Consider the following 18,685-nt stretch of genomic DNA (forward strand, 5'->3'; position numbering starts at 1 on the left):
CCAGGGTTTTTTTGTGTGTGTGTGTTTGTGTTTGTGTGCAAATTAAATATTTAGCAAAACCAGTTTACTGTTTTAAATGCCTTTAAAAATCCTAAGTAAATTATATTTATTGTAATTTTATGTTATTTTGGCTGGGATCCAAAGATCCATTAACAGAGCTGTGCACATGGAAGTGGGGGAGGCGATTTTCTGATTTCTTGTGCCCACTAGAAATCTACACTCCTACACCCCAACAGTGTAGGAGATTGTGTAGGTGCTGCATGCAGTGAAGGAACTGGCAACAATTATCACTTCCACCAGCAGGAACTTTCACAGTATTGCAGCTGCTTCTGCAAACAGTCAGTGCCAGGTGGCATCCCGTTTTGCCACCTGAGGCGAAATGGGAATGTACCGTTCCCTGACTTCTCACCATGGCCCCCCTTCCACTGTTGCCAGATGCCCCCCTCTTGCCAAACTCGACAAGAACCAGAGCATTCCTCAAAGTGTTGCTGCTTGTCTTCTGTACCCTGGGTGGGTGGAGGAGATGAGCGGCAATGCTGTGCACTGGAATGCCTACCTCTGGTGATGGGGGACATTCTGCTGGCAGAGGAAGCAGTGGGGCAGGTGGGTGCTTCACCCTGCCTAATCAATGGGCAGGCTCTGCAAAGTGCTCTCCCATGAACTGAAGGACTCCTTCAACTTACTGAAGGGCTGGTCTTGATCCTATCTACTGTTGTTTGTTTTCTCTGGTGCACTTATATGCAAATAGAATAATTTAATAAATAATTCACCTACTTCTTAGTTTCAATAGTTCTTGTGGTTATAAATATTTTACTAGGATATGACAGTGATGTCACAAGAGAAAATGAAATTAATTACACCATCAAAGCCTTATCAACCAACATCAGACCTATGTTTGGAATCAAGCCTCATCTGCAGCTAAAAGAGCCTTCAGTTGATGAAAGGTAACTTGGGGGGGGGGGAATGTGTAATTTTATGGCATGCTGTAATAGATAGAATTTTAAGGGGCGTGTGTGCATAAAAGGGGCTGAGGTTTTTTTCCTATTTGGTTTTGAACCATTGTGCTTGAATATTGGATAATATTTCCATTTAACTTTTCATGGACTAAGAATGTTGGCCAAGAGTAAAATATTTTCACATGTTGTAGTGAATAGCACACATACACTGCTGCTGAACACCAGTAGTAGCAAACAAATCGTCAGTGATAGCTTTGACTGTTGTTGGGACAAGGGTGCATGGAATAATACTTCCTCGCTGCCAACACCATCAGGTGATCAGTGCTATTGAAGCTGACAGCACTAACACTCATGCAGTGCTAGATGTACTCCCTTCTCCCTTCTCCCTGCTGTACTGTGATCTTGTGCATATGCAGGCAACTTACAACTTATGCACATTAAACATGTGCAATTTCAATGTTCAATGTTTAAATAATGCAAATTAAAAGCATGGAAGGAGGATAACTTAAAAGCTTTTTGTGCAGGGTTTTCCCTATGCAGGATGAGCTTTTAAGCTCTCAAACTTGCTTACTGAGCTCTAGGAAGCTCTTGCGAGATCTTGGACAACGCTGCAAACTCTGCAAGAGCCTCCCCAAGCCCGGTAAGTTCCCTGCCTTGCAGGGCAGGGAGCGCTAAGACCCATTTGGGTGCACTGGCTCTGGGAGGTAATATTGCTCATGCAGGGGCAGTTCACAGAAGCTGGTTCAAACATATCCAGTTTTGTGTATATGTGCCATCCCCGGAATGTAATCCTTGATACGAGTTACCTGTATAACAGAACTGCAGGCAGGCAGCCAAGCACTGAGACATTTGAAGATTTGAAAGGATGAAATTTTTGAGAGGTAGGGTTAAACAAGAATTTAAATAATTGGCAAATAATTTTAGAAATGTGCACAAGAGGCATCTTCAGTCCTTGCATCTAAGTGGGCATGTTTAATTCTGCAACTTTAAATGTTGTTGTTCAGTCGTTCAGTCGTGTCCGACTCTTCATGACCCCATGGACCAGAGCACGCCAGGCACGCCTATCCTTCACTGCCTCTCGCAGTTTGGCCAAACTCATGTTAGTAGCTTCGAGAACACTGTCCAACCATCTCATCCTCTGTTGTCCCCTTTTCCTTGTGCCCTCCATCTTTCCCAACTTTAAATATTTGAGGGCAAATTTTCACTTTACATTTTGAACTGTGGTTTGGAAAACTAATTCCAAAATACATAGTCTGAAGCAAACATGCATGCCCGATCCATCTTTTGGAAAACAGTCAGAAGTGACATCCAGGAAAAGAATACTCCTCTGCTTACAAATATGTTACAGAGACACACACTGAATTTTACACACAAATGCCCTTTAGACTTGATGCATTTATTTCGTTCTTGGGTATTAATGCCTATGCATGATATGTGAGTTTAGAATTGGCTAACAAACATTTGGTCCATTGAATTAATTTCAGTTTTCTTTATCCTAGATTTCTGATATATATATTGTTCATATTTTAATATCCCTGCTTAATTTTTATGCTTCCTGTGAAGGCAAGGGGTTGTAAGGTAAGAACTTACTTACATATATAAAACATTCACTATAAAGTATATTTTATCTGATTTGGAAAATAATAACCTACAGAAGCGTCAATAATAGGTATATAGACAAAATCCTAGGGAATACAATGATGCAATGAATATACCGTATTTTTCCACCTATAAGACTCTCCCATGTATAAGATGCCCCCTATTTTTGGGGACTCAGATTTAAGAAAATGGGGGAGATATGTCAGTGTATAAGATGGCCCCTAATTTTTGACATTATTTTATAGGGGGGAAACCTAGTCTTATACACGGAAAAATATGGTACTTCCTTTTCGCTATTGGAAAGGTTCTAGCGCAATCAAATGAGGCTGATATAAACAGAGAAGATGCATTCTTCTGATGGCAGTTTTTGTGTCCATACCTTATACATCTTCTGTGTGCCATATAGGTTATAGCTTCTAGCTCAGCACCAGACAGGAAACTTATCATAATCAGTGTCTATAAGCAATGTCTATTAGTTTCAGTGTTCTGGAGTTGACTCTTCTTTCCTTCATTCTTTTCCAATTGCTAGCTTCGGTGTCTAAGGAGCTGATTCTAGAGCCAAACCAAATGTTAAATGTATGATATATCTTTAACCTTTTTTAAAAATATATATAACTGTGCATGTGCAATCTGCATTAGGATATTGGCACAGAAGGAAGGTGGTTAATTACTCCCCCCTGCCTGTTTCTGGAAAATCACATCACTCTCTCCAACTGATATTGACTTTAATCAATAATCTGCCGTAGCTGCCTGTTGCAGTTTCTGTGTAGAGCAAATAGAAATTTGTAGAGTATTGTGATTTTCATCACAAAAGCAGCGAAAGAACAATGACAATTTATTGATAAAAGCTGGTATCTTCAAAAAAAAAATCCATTGAGGAATTAAATGTTCAGATTTGTTGCACTTATTTGATTTTTTTTTAATCTCCAAATACAGTGTTGTGATTTATACCTAAGCATAAACAACAAAGCAGAACAACTCTTTTCAAATCACATATCTGTTCTGTGTATTTTGGAATTTGTATGAGTTGTTTGAAAAGCATTTATAAAATAGTAATATAATACAGAGGGGGAAATAGACTCAGGACCAGGTCATCAAAATAACTCATACAAGAGTTACATTACAGGTGGGTAGCCGTGTTGGTCTGCCATAGTCAAAACAAAATAAAATAAAAAAATCTTTCCAGTAGCACCTTAGAGACCAACTAAGTTTGTTCTTGGTATGAGCTTTCGTGTGCATGCACACTTCTTCAGATACACTGAAACGGAAGTTACATTATTATGAGTTGTATTCCTCCCCGTATGTGCTGTTCTGCTGATCCTCCAGAATTGGTTCTGGGGAAGTGGGGGGGGGGTGGAGAAGAGGGGGAGGAAGCCCCATTGCACTAGTGAGCATCATTGCAGTGTTTTTCACTACTGCTGTGATTTAGTTGAATATGGCCCAATGTGTACAAGCCCTTCCTGCTAACGGTTGTGATAAAAATGGCAATAGTATGCTAAGGCTGCTGTCTTTGTTGTAAAACTTTGATTTATTTCCCTGTCATGTCTTGGTAAATAAATACTTATTTAGAGGATTATCACACACCTCCTGCCCCACTCACTTTCATGGCCACTACCTCTTCAGTTCCCCATTGCCAATGTCATTCTGAATGCAATTCTGCTTTTCCCACTTTCAACCTAAGAGCCTTGAACCCGACATGTGGCTCTGTACTGCCCTTTGTTGGATAGTGCCGAGTCTGGTACAAGAGCAGCTCTGCTTTCCCTTCTTCTGGCCTCCAAAACCTAGGGGGGGGGGGTGATTGTAACCTGTGAGTCTTGGTTACAGTTTTCTGCTTGGGTTTTCACCTGGGGTACTTGCAATTACCTATATATGTGTGAAAAAATTACAAAACTGTCTCATTGTTAACAGCTGAAGAATTATGAAAAAGTAATGAGAATTTGATATGAGAATTAGTGACTAGTGTAATGATTAGAGGAGTACCCAGGCATACCCACAATAATTTGATCCAGAAACTTGGTAAGCAGGCAGAAGCATGAAAAATGGAGTTTTCCAAACCATCCTTTTCTGTACTAAAAAGCTATATGAGCAAATATTTTCTATCTGATTTGCGATTATATTGCCTTTGTTTAATAAAACCTGTGGAATATCAAGTTAGACATCATTTTCCTGAAAGCTTGTAAACGTTCTTCTCCTGCATCGCTGTTCTATTGTGCGGTGTTGAAGCATGCTTGATGAGACTTCTTTGCCAAATAGAGGAACTTGAGTAAATAGTTAGCAAGCTTACTCTTTTGTGCCCCAAAAGAGGTAATATGTTCCTTCTCATTTTCCTTACACTATGGACTCTTCCTCTCCCAACACTCCTTCACTTTCCTATTCCTTTTCTTTAGGCTGCCAAACTACTCCTCTCTTGCAAATAATGTCTCAACTTTTTTTTAAAATCCCTCTCCATCTTATACCTGTAAATATTACCTTTGTAAACAAAAACAAAAAACACAACCACAAAATAAAATCTCGTACACTTGGATATTGCCAGAAGATCAGATCAACACAATTCTACATAATATCTTTTCTGCTATAAAATAATTTTAGATGCTTGGTTTTCTTATCTTGAAACACACTTTTCACCAATTCATCATTAAACCAAACTGGAATAAGTAATCATTCTCTCTTCCTTCTGCTGCTGAAAAGAGGTTCCAGGTAATGCTTTTACTTTGCTAATGTCTTTTTCATATTTCAGCACCATCTTCCATTTCCACGCAAAGCTGCCTTGTCATTTTGGTGTCCCTAATACACATGTATATGTTCCTACCAGCCTTCAACATCTTGCTGTCATGCTACTTTCTGTACATATATAGAACTCTGCAAATGTAAACACTTCTATTCACCCTGCCCCTCATTAAATTTGCTAAATTTCACAATATTTTTAAAATACTGAACATAAATAAAATAAAGTAGAATTACAAGTTCAAGAAAATCTTAAGGACATTTTCATATGGTATGCTTCCATAGAAATATCTCTCATGAATCTAGTTAATTTATTATTTATTATTTTGTTTATTAGCACATTCATATCCCAGCTCAAGATGGAGTGCATGGTTATTCCCACCTATTTTACTTTCACAACATAACATATTTATAGAGAAGCTTTATTTAGTAGCTGGCTAAACAAAAACCTGCAGGAAGTTCTCTTTGCCTGTAGCTTTGTTATTTAGCACTATGCTCTTCAAAGAGATATTAGTACTATTTCCTTCATGTACTGAGGTATCTGTTAGGACCTGTTTACTCCATCATCTGCTTTCTTTTCAGAATCTCACTAACTGCTTTGGTGAATCTTCTGCTTTTCTGTTCTTTCTCTTACATTGTCTTTCTGTGTCCACTTCAGTGAAATAGGCGCCTATTTCTGTCCCGAAGCTGTTATTTGTCCTGTCACAGAGCAGTTTTCAGAAGCAGTTTTGACTTCTTCATTTAAACCATGTGCAGCTGCTACCTAAAATGACATCAGAATGATAGCTGTCACTATTATTTTCAATTTCAGTGGCAAATCTTGAGTCTGCTGTAAGGAATAATTGGTAACTTGTTTCATTGTCATCTATGCTTCCCAAACTAATAGAGTATGTTTAAAGGTGTAGGATGATGACTGTACTACCTCAATATGGAAGTGGGAGGATTGCATGCTTGGGATTATACCACATGCCCTCACCAATGCTTGAATCAGCTCTTAGCAAATGAAGTGTACCTGTATGTGTAAATCCAATATATTAAGTGGAAGTGGAACCACCTTAAAAACCTTGGGGAAGCAAATAATGGTAAGTTTGGGAGCCCTTTCCCTTCCTTAGTATGAGGCTGTATCATTTACTTGGGTGAAACTTAGGACTCAGCCACACAGGTCAATTATAACGTTATATGTGCATTATAAAAATGTGGCACCAGATGGTGCTGTAGAGCTGAAATCCAAAGTGAATGGTAAATTGCATTGGGAGCTTTTATAGTGGTCTTTTTTCATAGTTCTTTAAAATATCTGTGTAGATCCAGCCTTATATCTATCTATGTGGGTTATTGTTGGCATAGAGGTGTCATGTTTGTGTCATTGCCCAAACAAAGCTTTGGGCCCAGTGCAACTCTATGCCAGAATGACAGTTGTTGTTAACTATGGTTGCCATACATCCAGATTTCTCCAGAGATGCCCAGGATTCCAAAGGTGAAATCACTATTGAGGTGGATTTTTTTAATTTTGAAAAATATCTCTTTGGGATATCCCCGCTTCTCCCCCTTGCAAAGTTAAGAGCTCTGTTGGGCCTTCCTTCTTCTTCTTCTCCTCCCCTCAGTGGCCTCCAGGCCCAGGCCTGGCTGGAGGCCCTGCAGGCCCCGCCACAGCAGAGCCACTCACTGGAGGAGGGAGGCCTGTGAGGGAGGCTTCTTGTCCCACAGCCTCCTCCTCCTCCTCCTCCTCCTCCTCCTCCTCCTCCTCCTCCCGTTCTGGGAGCGCAACATAGAAGCAGCCCCTTTTCTTGCTCCCCTTCCCCATGGTGACCATGGCTCTTCCTTTCCCCCCTCCAAAGCAGATAAGCAGTCCCAGCAGATGCCCCGTCAACCTGAGGCAAGTCCAATGCACCCCTGCCCCACACAGTGGCAGAGCTTCATGCTCTGGCACTGGGGGCAGGAAACAGGCGGGGTTGGGGTTGGTGCGCGTTCTGGGGGCGAGGTGCGCCGCCTGCAGGGGTGTGGCACGCATTCTGGGGGTGAGGCATGCATTCTGGGGGCGGGGCGTGCCGAGATGGAACCCTATCGGGATCCCGCTGCCCGGGGTGCCCCGCCCCCTACGCCCCGCCCTTCCTATGCCAGTGGCCACACAACCTTCTTTCTGAAAAAACAGTTTAAAAAAGCCATCTCAAAGCAAAAGCTATGAATCTTGAGTCTAAAAAGTATACTCTTTTCATATGATAACTTATTTAAGATTGCATAGTTACTGGAAGTATGCCTCACTGAACTCAGTAGGGCATACTTCCATAAACATTCACTTTTTAGTTTGTGAGGGGTTACTGATTTTCTTGTTCAATAAGGTTTCCTTGATATCAATTCTGCAATATCCAAATAAATCATGTCTTTGTACCTGCAGCCTCATTTGTGTAACTTTAGATTTAGTATCATTTTAAAAATGTTTTAATAATGTGAATTGGTTCATCTAGTTTCTTAGAATTCTAGTACATTTTAGAGAACAAATCTACAGCTAGCCATTACAGGAGGGGTTGCCATATGGTTATGCAGTTTTGGAGGCTTAACTCTTATTTACTTCCACTACCATTCCTAAGTATTGAAGGAAGAAGGGGGGAAAGATCAATTTAAGTATAGGAATTACTAACATGTACTTTATACCAACCCCGAGCACAGAAAAGGTACTTCTTTTGGGAACTGATTTCCTTTCACAAACTTAGCAGACATTCCTTTCTTATTCTGCTGTGGCTTCCATAACATTGTGCTTTTTAGCCCTCTGTTATATACAGTATGTTCCCTGCCTGTGCCATGTCATCATATCATTTATGTTTAGCAGGGATCAGAGGGGGTCTCCAAGATCTCTGCTCCATGATCAGGAGCCTAGTAATAGCATACAAAACCCCATCCTTTCACTCAAAGCCCATGCCTTGTCCTCTGAGTCCAGCCCCCTCCATATTGCTCTACCCCATACACTGCCCATCAGTCTCAGAAGTAGTGCAGTAAGACTGGAGATCTTTATCAGTGGTCTGTGTTACATCACCAACCTGTGCTTGTCAAATTGTCTTCATTCTTTGCTTTTGTCATTAAAGTAATGGAAAGTGCATGTCATGCAATGCTTTAAAATTTGATGGTACTGAACATTAAAGTGTGTACAGTATTATAATATACAATCATGATTTTCTGGTTGAGCCCTTGATGTCTTTGGGTGCAACCAAGTCAAACGGGCGGGGTACAAATTTTATTTATTTATTTATTTATTTCATGTTGCGTATACATACATTTAAAGCACATTTAAAACAAAGAATATTGGGAACTAGTTTTTTTATAGATGCTGAAAACTGCACTTCTGTGAGGGATAAACTACAGTTCCTAGGATACTTTGTGGTTTGCCATGTGCTTTAAATGTATTATGAATGTATGGTGAGCATGCATACAATTAAAACTGTACTGACCAGATAGTAGAACAACAATGAGGGGATTAGGAACAGAGGAACTATGAGTGCTATAAAGCAACAGAAAGCTAATAGCTGCTAAGAAAAGATAGCTTTACTGTGAACAAGTGTAGGAAACAAACCAGTGTTGGCTTAGCATTTCATGTGAATCTCATGGTTTGTGTTCTTGCACAATACAAGGAGATGGATGAGTGTGTTCATTAAGAGCCATGACTTGAAGATCATGTATTCCATCATGTGTGCACTGCGCCATTGGATTATTACTTTCCACATGGTGGAATTATACAACATTGATAAAAAGAAGTAATGAAATATACATAATAAAACAACTGTTTATAAAATGGTCCCTGTGGTACAAGCACAGCCTTGTTTTTAAGCATGTGTCTGTCTGGTGGCCCATTGGTGACCAGGAATTGCACACACAAGAGTGAATGGAATCCCATGCAGGTGAGTAACTGAGCTGGTGGAAGAGGGATGGAGCACTCTGTTGACTTCACTGTACCCAACATAGTAATGAAAGGACTGCTGGAGGAGGGTAGCCTCTTCCTCCTCAATCAGTATAGAAATGAACCTCTCTGTCCCTTCTTCGCCAGCCCCCAGCAGACTGGTATCATTTCTTTGTAGGGTAATAACTTTCAGGGTTTGTTTACAAGGCTGTCCTAGCTAAGTATCTTACAGCTTTCTCTACCCAGGCGACAGTTCAGAAGATGCTGTTTTAGTACTGAATGGGTGACAGACAACCTTTTCTTATTCACAGTTCTTTGTTTCAGACCACCAGTTAGTAGGGCATTGCCTCAGCCTGAAAAACTTCAGACAAATAACGTTGGCAAAAAAAAGAGACCTATAGAGGTAAGAAAACTTGCTATTCTTATTAACATTCTCATTTAAACTTCATTATAACCAACTATATGGGGTGTAATAGAAATTTAATTAAACAGCTTCTGTAAACAATTGCCTTGTGGACAAACAGGCAGAATAAGTGATAATTTATTCTGCATCTATTTAAAGGGAACTTTCAATAGTCCAGACAGACTGGCAGAATAAAAGGGGAATTTGGGGGCAAACTTGTGGGCTGGTCAACACTGCAAGCAGAATATTCCCTGTTTACCCCCCAATATATACGTGGTGAAGTGAGTTATAGGATTTTTTCTTGATGCTTTGGAACACTATTAAAAGAAAAAAATTAAATTCATTAAACAGCTTGTACAGTGCTATTCAAAGATGAAATCATGAAATAGCTTTTATTCACAAGGAAGCTTGTGGTGATCATAAATCTGTTTTCTTAGGATCTAGTGCTGGAGCTGGTGTTTGGCTATCGTGGTAGAGATGGCAGGAACAATGTGCATTATTTGAATGATGGTGCTGATATAATTTATCACACTGCATCTGTTGGAATTCTGTACAATGTGGCAACAGGTAGGAAACATATACAGTAGATTCCACCTGGCATTGATGCAGTGTTTTTATTTTCTCTCTTTTTTTTCTTTCCCCGTCATAGATGTGATATTTGTACTTTAAATAATATACCGTGTTTGTCTCTGTAGGCTCTCAGTCTTTTTACCAGGAACATAATGATGATATTTTGTGCCTCACTATAAATCAGCACCCCAAGTTTACCAACCTTGTGGCAACTGGCCAAGTAGGTATGTTTGTATTTTTTTTAAAAAGAAATTAATATATATGCATGAACAGTTAGTCATGTGAATTCATAGATAGAAGAAAGCATTTGCTTATGCTGCTTCTTTTTGTATGAATGTTACTCAGTTACCTGTGCCAATTATACTTTTTCTTGTACCACTGAAAATTATTTTTAAAACACATTGATGCTTAAGGATGCTAATGCTATATTTTATTGCAGATTTATCAAAATGATTTTTTAAAACTATTGAGCCCCATTTAATCACAAAACATTTTATTTTTTGATTCCACACCTGCCACAATGTACACTATCATGTCCAGCATACACAACACAGAGCAAAATGCCCATTGCTATGAGATGGAGGAAGGAATGCAGGGACCCCTAGGGGTGCAAAGCAGGTCTGTGCGCTTTGCAGATAGATGCATTTTACAAACTCCACAATATCTTCTGTGAAGACTGAGAAGCTATAGCAGTGTAGGTTGTACCATCACACCAATACTGAGCCCATGCAGACTAGTAAACAATCCTGCAAACTCTGCCCCCCTAGGATAACTTGGTCCTCTGTAACATCCTGCCAAGTGCTAAGGGCTGGATTTTTTGTTTTTTGTTTTTTCTACCATGCACCCAGTGCAGCTATGTGATAAAATATTGCCTGTTACAGCATTATACTGCTTTCAATAGACATTAATGATCATTCACTTATTTAGGAGAAACGAAGAGGAAAATATACAGTACACTTTTGAAGCAGAGATAATATAAAAAGATTGAGCTTTCAAAATATGTAACAAAATTAAAATCAAAAGTACACTAATTGAGAAGCAGTGATCATAAACAATTCAGCGCACAGTAATCAGAACAAATTGTCAAATGGGTTGATTAAAGTTGTGCAGGGCTGAAAGTGCTCCCTTTTGTACAAAACCATTGCCTAAAGCTAATCATATAATTTGGGGTAGGAAAGTATTTCTGCAATTTGATTTAAAATGATGCTAAATATGTACCAGAACACAAGGTATTTAGCCAGAACAGATGGAATTTTGAACTGCGGTCTGGAAGATTCTCAAATCCAAACATGATATGGTTTAAATGACAAGTTTAAGGTAGATGTCATGATCCAGCAATTGATTATGAGAGTAGGTGCACCAGTGTATGCACAGAATTCCCTATACTTCTCATTCGAGAGAGGGAGGCTTCTTTAAAAGAATGTGCAAGTAGATCTGCTCAATTCATTTAAATGAGTGTTGAACCTGCATCCTTGAGATCTCCTTCTGCATTCAAGAACACATATAGAATCTGGATCTGAACTATGAACTTAATATCACAGAAAGTATGTTAAGAGTGGCAATTATGACAGTGGTCATTGCTGGATCTATTACGTTTTTGGATGTTGATACTTTTTACAAACACATTGAGTTGGTTAAGATCTAACAAAACATGGATTGGAGGATCAGGAATGTGCTGTGGACTTGTGTTCTTCCTCCCCATGTCTCCAGCCCTCGCAGGCTCAGGTTTGATTACTTTCTTCCTGTTTAGCACAAATAATAATTTGCCATCGTGTCTGAACGAAAAACTGTGCTTACCAATTCTGCATTAGAGGGCAAATGTAAACCACCATTCAGCAAACTGTGACCTATTTTAAATAAGAAATTACTAACTGAATCTTAATGCAGAAGGGGAAAGAGGGGAAAGGAAAAGAACGTAGATGAGTCCAAGGCTCACTCATGTAATGTGAAACCGTGGCATTACACATAGTCCTCTGCTGGTTTTTCACAACCGTCTAAAGAAAGATGATTTTAAACCATCTTTAACCAAACAATTTTGCTCTCCATACAACTGAGAATTCAACATCACTCAAGTTTGTGTAATTTCTAACTAAACATTGTTCAAGAAAAGGCATCTCCATGCCACTCTATATATTCTGTTATTGGAAGCAATAACAACTAACTATATATGGATAGTAAGTTCCCGTTTAATATACCTGCCACAGAGTTCATATTGTTAGACAACAATTCTGAAAGCAAAACTTGTACTTTATACCACATATATTTTAGTTATCATTTTCATTCTGGTTGTAATTATTTTTCTGCTGCTTTTCCATTACAGGAGACTCAGCAGATATGTCAGGTAAGGGAAACTAAATTTTAACACCATCAGGTATAACTAGGTTTTTTGACATTGCGCACAGTGCTGTAGGTAGGTTAATTGAATATATTTCCATGATATCAAATGCTACAACATTAGCACTAAACACAAAATTCAACAAGATATAAATATGCAAGATTTCCTTTAGATGAAGTCAAAGAATAATTTTAACACATTATAAAGTTTATTGTATTATACCCACCACAACCACCCCAGTGTTTTGATAAGTGATAAAACATTTTGTAACATATTTTCTTATTTATATGACTTTTAATTAATTCAGTTTCTGGAAAACCATTGGGGCTGACAACAAATGTTTCTGTTATAAATATTATTTTGTTTAGCTATTCACTCAAGAGGCCTTGGTGACTGAGTTAATAAAGAAATCATCTTTCACATTTACTGTATTGTCATGCAGTTTTTACCAGCCATCCAGAATGCTTATCAGTGCTATCAAATCCATTTTGTGAAATATCATTATGTTCCTTTGAAAGTCATAGTCTCAGCTGTGATCTTGTACAGTTGTTTTCATCTTGCATGAATAGGTAGTCATATTACATAGTTGTGTATCAAACAGCTGGCAGAAAAGGATAATGCACATGCTTGCCTATGTAGAGCAGTTGTTGTTGTTTCTGAACTCTTATCTATTTGACTCCCTTGATTATAATGTCTTGTGCCACTTGTGTGCCTATAGTGCACAATCAGATACTATGTCTCAGCATAGTAAGTTCCTCCTGGGACAAGGGATGAGGATAGAAGCCCAGCCTTTTAGATTTCCACTGTGGTCCTTGTTGACCATTGTCACATTCCAAAACAGCATCGAACACATTTCAGAACTGGCAGAGTGTGGCCTGGGATTTTGTAGTGCTGAAAAATGCATTGGAAAATATATTTACCTGATATATTTCAGTCTTCTACAGACTCTTACCACCCATGAATGCCCCTGAACCATATATAGATATCTATACTTTATTACACATGACTTGTTGTGTTCCTACCTGGCATTCATACAATGCATTACAAGCAAATTCAATGTGTACGGAGGTCCTGCCAGCAGAGCACACTCAGGACCAGAATCTTAGACCAAGATTCCTATTTCATAAATAGTTTAATAAGTTCAGGATGGCCCATATCTAAAGACCAGTGAGAAGTCTATTTAAAAAAATAGATTAACAGGCCTCACTCTGCCTTCTTGGAACCAAGTCCTATTGAATTCTGTGGGGCTTACTCTCTGGTAAGTGCAGTTAGGATTGTAGCCTAAATTGTAAACTTGTGAACTGCAGTCTGTATTCATGCTTTGTTCCCTTGTCATTAAAAAAAATGTAAGGGTGTGTATAATTTTATATAGATAATCTAAAATTCAGTTTTTTGTTCTTGTGTTAAGGGGGAACTGAATGAGACTTAAGAAGAAGAAGGTTCTGCTGTTAGATGTATCTTTTCTAGATTTGAGTAATACTTTCCCAAATGGACACTTTTTGCAGTGTTGGCTTCAGAAAGCAAGATTATAATTTCAGGTTTTGTTCTTTTAACTAAAGTTAGTTGAATTATTTAAGTGCTACAAATCCTATAAGCTTTAACCAACAAAATAATTTACTGGTGTTCTTATATTTGTACAGCTACAGCACCTTGTATTCACGTATGGGATGCAATGAATAAGCAGACATTGTCTGTATTGCGATGCTACCATTCAAAAGGAGTTTGTTCAGTCAGTTTTAGTGCCACTGGCAAGCTTCTTCTGTCTGTAGGGCTGGATCCTGAACATACCATTACCATTTGGAAGTGGCAGGAAGGTAGGAAGGTGTTTTGTTTGTCTAAAACACATTTACAGTATCTTGTTCGTTAATCACTACTTATTGGTACAATAAAATTGTGTATATGTGAATTTAAATTACAATTAATTCTTCCTATTAGGTGCCAAAATCGCTAGTAGAGCTGGTCATAATCAGCGTATTTTTGTAGCAGAATTCAGGCCTGACTCCGACACACAATTTGTTTCAGTAGGAGTAAAACATGTGAGGTTCTGGACACTTGCTGGAAGAGCACTTCTAAGTAAAAAAGGACAAACAAGTTCAATAGAAGATGCACGGATGCAGACTATGCTGTCTGTAGCATTTGGAGCTGTAAGTAAATAAACATACTCTTTACTACAGTTACTCTTTTTACTGTTGATGTTTCCATGTTTCCATTAAACTATGACTGCCTTTACTGCTTTAAAGACTAAGCAGCCCAAACATAAGTTGCCTTATAGGGAAGCGTATGTAACCTGAAGGGAAGATGAAGATGGCACAGGAAGGAGGAAATGCCGAGATTTTGGAAGCCGTTGAATAGTATTTAAACACTTCGCCTTTCAATGCAGATATTTTGTATATTTAGAAAAACGGATTTATTTAGAAAAATATTTTAAAAAACATTTGAGGGTATTGAGGAAGGTTCTATCAGTGATTCAGACTTCTCTGATAAAGACTAGTTCTGGAACGAATGTTTTATGAGCAGGTACCAATATTGTGCTGCATCCATAATTCACTAGAATCTGATTGAAACCTCAGTTGAGTACCAGATCCGAACATTTTCCCCCACTATATTATAAACTCAGAACATTATTTATTTTTTTGTTTGTTTATTAAATGATGTTTGAATCTTGCCGGAATGGTCTAAGGCAGTTTTAAATACAGATACAATAAAATCTAATCGGAACCAGCGTAAAATTCACATAAAAAACAGAATAAACGGTAATTGCGTGTTAAGATCCCCAGAAGCTTCCCAATAAATAAAAACAAAATTGACACAGAATTTAGCTTTTAGGTTATTGGCATAATTTTGGCCACAACTTTATTAATTACAGATAGTGAGTGGTTTGCTTAGGCATTGGTTCCCAACTAGCTGCACCTGACCTCAGCAGGGCAGCACTGACAACTGGGTCCCAACATATCGTCAGTACAGGTAAACATCATAGGGTAGCAATGGTCCAGAGTCAGACTCAAGCTCACCCCAAATGCTCCAAGGGACTCTTGCTTGGCCCTACCCCCCAAAAGGGGTCGACAAAAGCATGGTGAATCCCTGGATTCCTTTAACAGAATACCTTTGCGCATTGGAGGGGACAAGTGCTCCAACCTCCCTTCTAGACCACCTTGAACCAATGCCTAACCGCCAAACCTTACGAAGTTGTGATGATTTGCTATGCGGCAGGCAAAACCCAAGTGACACCAGCCAATCAGCCAAATGGGAAAATTCCTACCGGGCCCCTGCCCCAACAGCAGACGACCCATGACGGCATAGCAAGGTCATAGCAGGACCCTAAATATAGGGAGGGTGGGTGGGTGATCCGGTGCACGAGGCGAAAAGAGGAAGCTCTACGCAACGTGCAGCGGTAAATAAAGGTCCATTGGTTAATACACAAAAAATCCCCATTGGCCAGATCTGCCCAGCAACTGAGGGACCACCAATCGAGTTGTTGTGGCTATCCAATCATTCCCATCCACACAAACAGTGAGGTCAGTCCTGATGATCTCACTGCAACATATGCCCTCTGTGAGGAGGACTTGATTTACGAGAAAACCTCCAATACCATTAGAAAGCCACTGAAGTGCAACAGAACAGGACAGACTTCTCATGACACCTAAAAAACTGTTAAGAAGGTGCAAGGCAAACCTTTCTGGGGAGGGAGTTCCATATTGATACTATCAGAGAAAATGACATTTCACCTGGCTTTGAGAACGGGAAAACCTGGACAAGGGCCATCAAGGGCAATCTTAATTGGCAGGCAAGTTCTGATGGGAGAAGGTAGTGCTTTGATTCCAGGCCATTAAAGTACTGAAACCGTAAAACCAATATTTTAAACTGAAAACATAAATCATTTTGCTGAAGATATTTTGAACTGGTATAAAATGCTTGTAGCAATTAACCACAGTTAGTATTCTGTCCACTGTGCTCTGCACCATCTGTAGTTTCATTATAAATATATGCATTTTCCCCCTTTTGAAATCATGTGATGAACACATTCCCTCCCTCCTTTTCAGAATAATTTGACATTTACAGGTACAATCAGTGGAGATGTGTGTGTTTGGAAAGAACATATACTGAATCGAATTGTAGGCAAAGCTCACAATGGGCCTATATTTGCAATGTACACAACACTACGAGATGGCTTAATTGTAACAGGAGGCAAGGAGAGGCCGTGAGTCTGGTTTTCTTAGATACATTTTACAAATATATTAATGAATGCATAAATGTGTTGAAGTAAATTACACTGTGGCAGTTCTACATTTATGTATATACAATTCATTATTTGTACATAAGTAAACTGACAGCCTAAACCTATTTATCTCTATTAGCTGTAGTGGCTTTTACTGACACAGCAGCCATGGCAACTCTTGTTAAATGTTAGGGAAAATTCCCTACCTAATTATTTACAATGAGTAAAACAGGAAACTGAATTGAATGATTTCACCTGTTTCCCACTAGTATTGCATGGTTTGCTGCTAGACTCAATCTTCTTTAGCATAATACCAATAAGTCTTTCAGAAAAGTAATCATTTCAAAGTGAGTGACTGACTTTAAGAAATAATCTTGCATTTTTTATGTTTTCCTATATTCTTACTGCAACAAAATGTATTATAAAGTAAGGAGTATCCTCAGTCATTTTATCTCACATAGGAAAGAGTTAAGCATGTACTAGATTATGCCTAAGATTAGGGGAATGAATACCCAAGTCAAGGAAGTGAAAAATTGAGCAGTCACGCTCTCACTGGCTAGCCTATTAGCCTTAACTACAATGTGACATGAAATAGTTAATGTAACAGAAGCTTCTCCTAAATAGTAAACGTGCTTAACAACTATGACAAATGTGGAAATCTAAAAATAACATACTCTTAAGTAAGCTAAAACCATTGCAAAATAGTTTGTGGATAGCAAAACTGACATACCTGTAATATTGTATATTTTAAGATAGCGGTTTTAATTATTCATTTGTGAATCTCAACTGTGATATCCATTTAATGAAAGGAATATGGGATTTGAACACATGCATTTTACACTGAGCGATTTTATTTATTCTTTCTATAATGTATGTTTATTTATTTTCACTAGATCAAAAGAAGGTGGAGCAGTTAAATTATGGGATCAGGAGCTAAGGCGGTGTCGTGCCTTCAGATTAGAGACAGGACAGATAATTGACTGTGTTCGCTCTGTGTGCAGAGGCAAAGTAGGTGCTGGTCTCCTTAAAGAGATGACAACATCTATCATATTGATATTGCTTTTATATCATCTTTGCTTATTTGTCAGCAACCTATTTTTTCTGTTTGTTTCTAAGCATCATAGCATGTCTGCTCTCAAGTTTAGCTGTTAAAATTCTATTCAAATATTAGATAAGAACAGTGCTGTCAAGTATCCCGTTTTCCCCGGGATTCTCCCTTATTTCAAGCAGTTTCCCGCTGCTCTCCCTTATTTTTTATTTCCCTTAAATTTCCCGTTTTTAATGGAAGCAGCTCCTCCCCTGCTGGCCAGAGACTGGGTGGGAAGTCCTTGCCTACTTGGAGAGAAAAGCCTCAGCCTCAAAGCAAGCGGGAGCCATTTCCCGTGCTTACAGGGGGGTGTATTCCTCCCCCTACATCAGCCCCTATCCGTTGCCACCGAGCCCCTCAGCCGGCCAATAGGGTTAGCTGGCGGGCGGAGCCTGGCTGCCTTTGAGCAGCTGCTGCTTCCTGTCCTGTTTTGATGGGATCAGACAAGAAGACGATGGGGCTCCATCGCGCAGAGCACATGGCTGCCCTCCTCTTTGCTGGTTGCCCTCCTCTTTGCTCCGCTCCAAGCCCGAGGCCGCTTGGAGTTTACATTGCTGCTCCGCCCACTTTTGCTTCTGGCTCCACCCACCACTGACATGTGACTGTCCCCAGGATAGGTGAGACTGCTGATCCCTTATTTTCAAATCCGAAACTTGACAGCTATGGATAAGAAGAGCCTGTTAGACAAAAGGCTTATGTAGTCCAGTGTTCTGACCATGGAGGTAGCATATAGCCATCAGGATTAGTAGCTACTCCTTGTAACTACTCCATGAATTTTGTCTAATCCCCATTTAAAGCCATTCAGATTGGTGACCACAACATGTTGAGGAAGCATATACGCATGTTGGCATTTTTGGTATTTAGTTTCTTTGTTGTACCTTTCGCTGCTGTTTCTTGACTTAGCAATAT

The 18,685-nt window shown here is 39.2% G+C and overlaps 1 protein-coding gene across 7 annotated transcripts in view; it reads left to right on the plus strand.

The window, feature by feature from the left end:
• Positions 1-18,685, plus strand: part of EML5 (EMAP like 5) — an 87,857-nt gene that overhangs the window by 60,764 nt on the left and 8,408 nt on the right. For 5 of the 7 annotated variants that reach the window (XM_033141500.1, XM_033141469.1, XM_033141477.1 and 2 more), the window contains 11 exons: positions 818-944; positions 2,520-2,534; positions 5,244-5,252; positions 9,490-9,568; positions 10,006-10,135; positions 10,264-10,362; positions 12,459-12,479; positions 14,114-14,287; positions 14,409-14,617; positions 16,514-16,671; positions 17,583-17,697. In XM_033141500.1, coding sequence (XP_032997391.1) covers positions 818-944; positions 2,520-2,534; positions 5,244-5,252; positions 9,490-9,568; positions 10,006-10,135; positions 10,264-10,362; positions 12,459-12,479; positions 14,114-14,287; positions 14,409-14,617; positions 16,514-16,671; positions 17,583-17,697 — 1,136 coding nt within the window. The remainder of the gene's footprint in view (positions 1-817; positions 945-2,519; positions 2,535-5,243; positions 5,253-9,489; positions 9,569-10,005; positions 10,136-10,263; positions 10,363-12,458; positions 12,480-14,113; positions 14,288-14,408; positions 14,618-16,513; positions 16,672-17,582; positions 17,698-18,685) is intronic. The other 2 variants (XM_033141491.1, XM_033141482.1) reach the window with 2 other exon arrangements.

Source organism: Lacerta agilis, chromosome 1 (genome assembly GCF_009819535.1).
Source record: "Lacerta agilis isolate rLacAgi1 chromosome 1, rLacAgi1.pri, whole genome shotgun sequence".
In the NCBI taxonomy this organism is placed as follows: Eukaryota; Metazoa; Chordata; class Lepidosauria; order Squamata; family Lacertidae; genus Lacerta; species Lacerta agilis.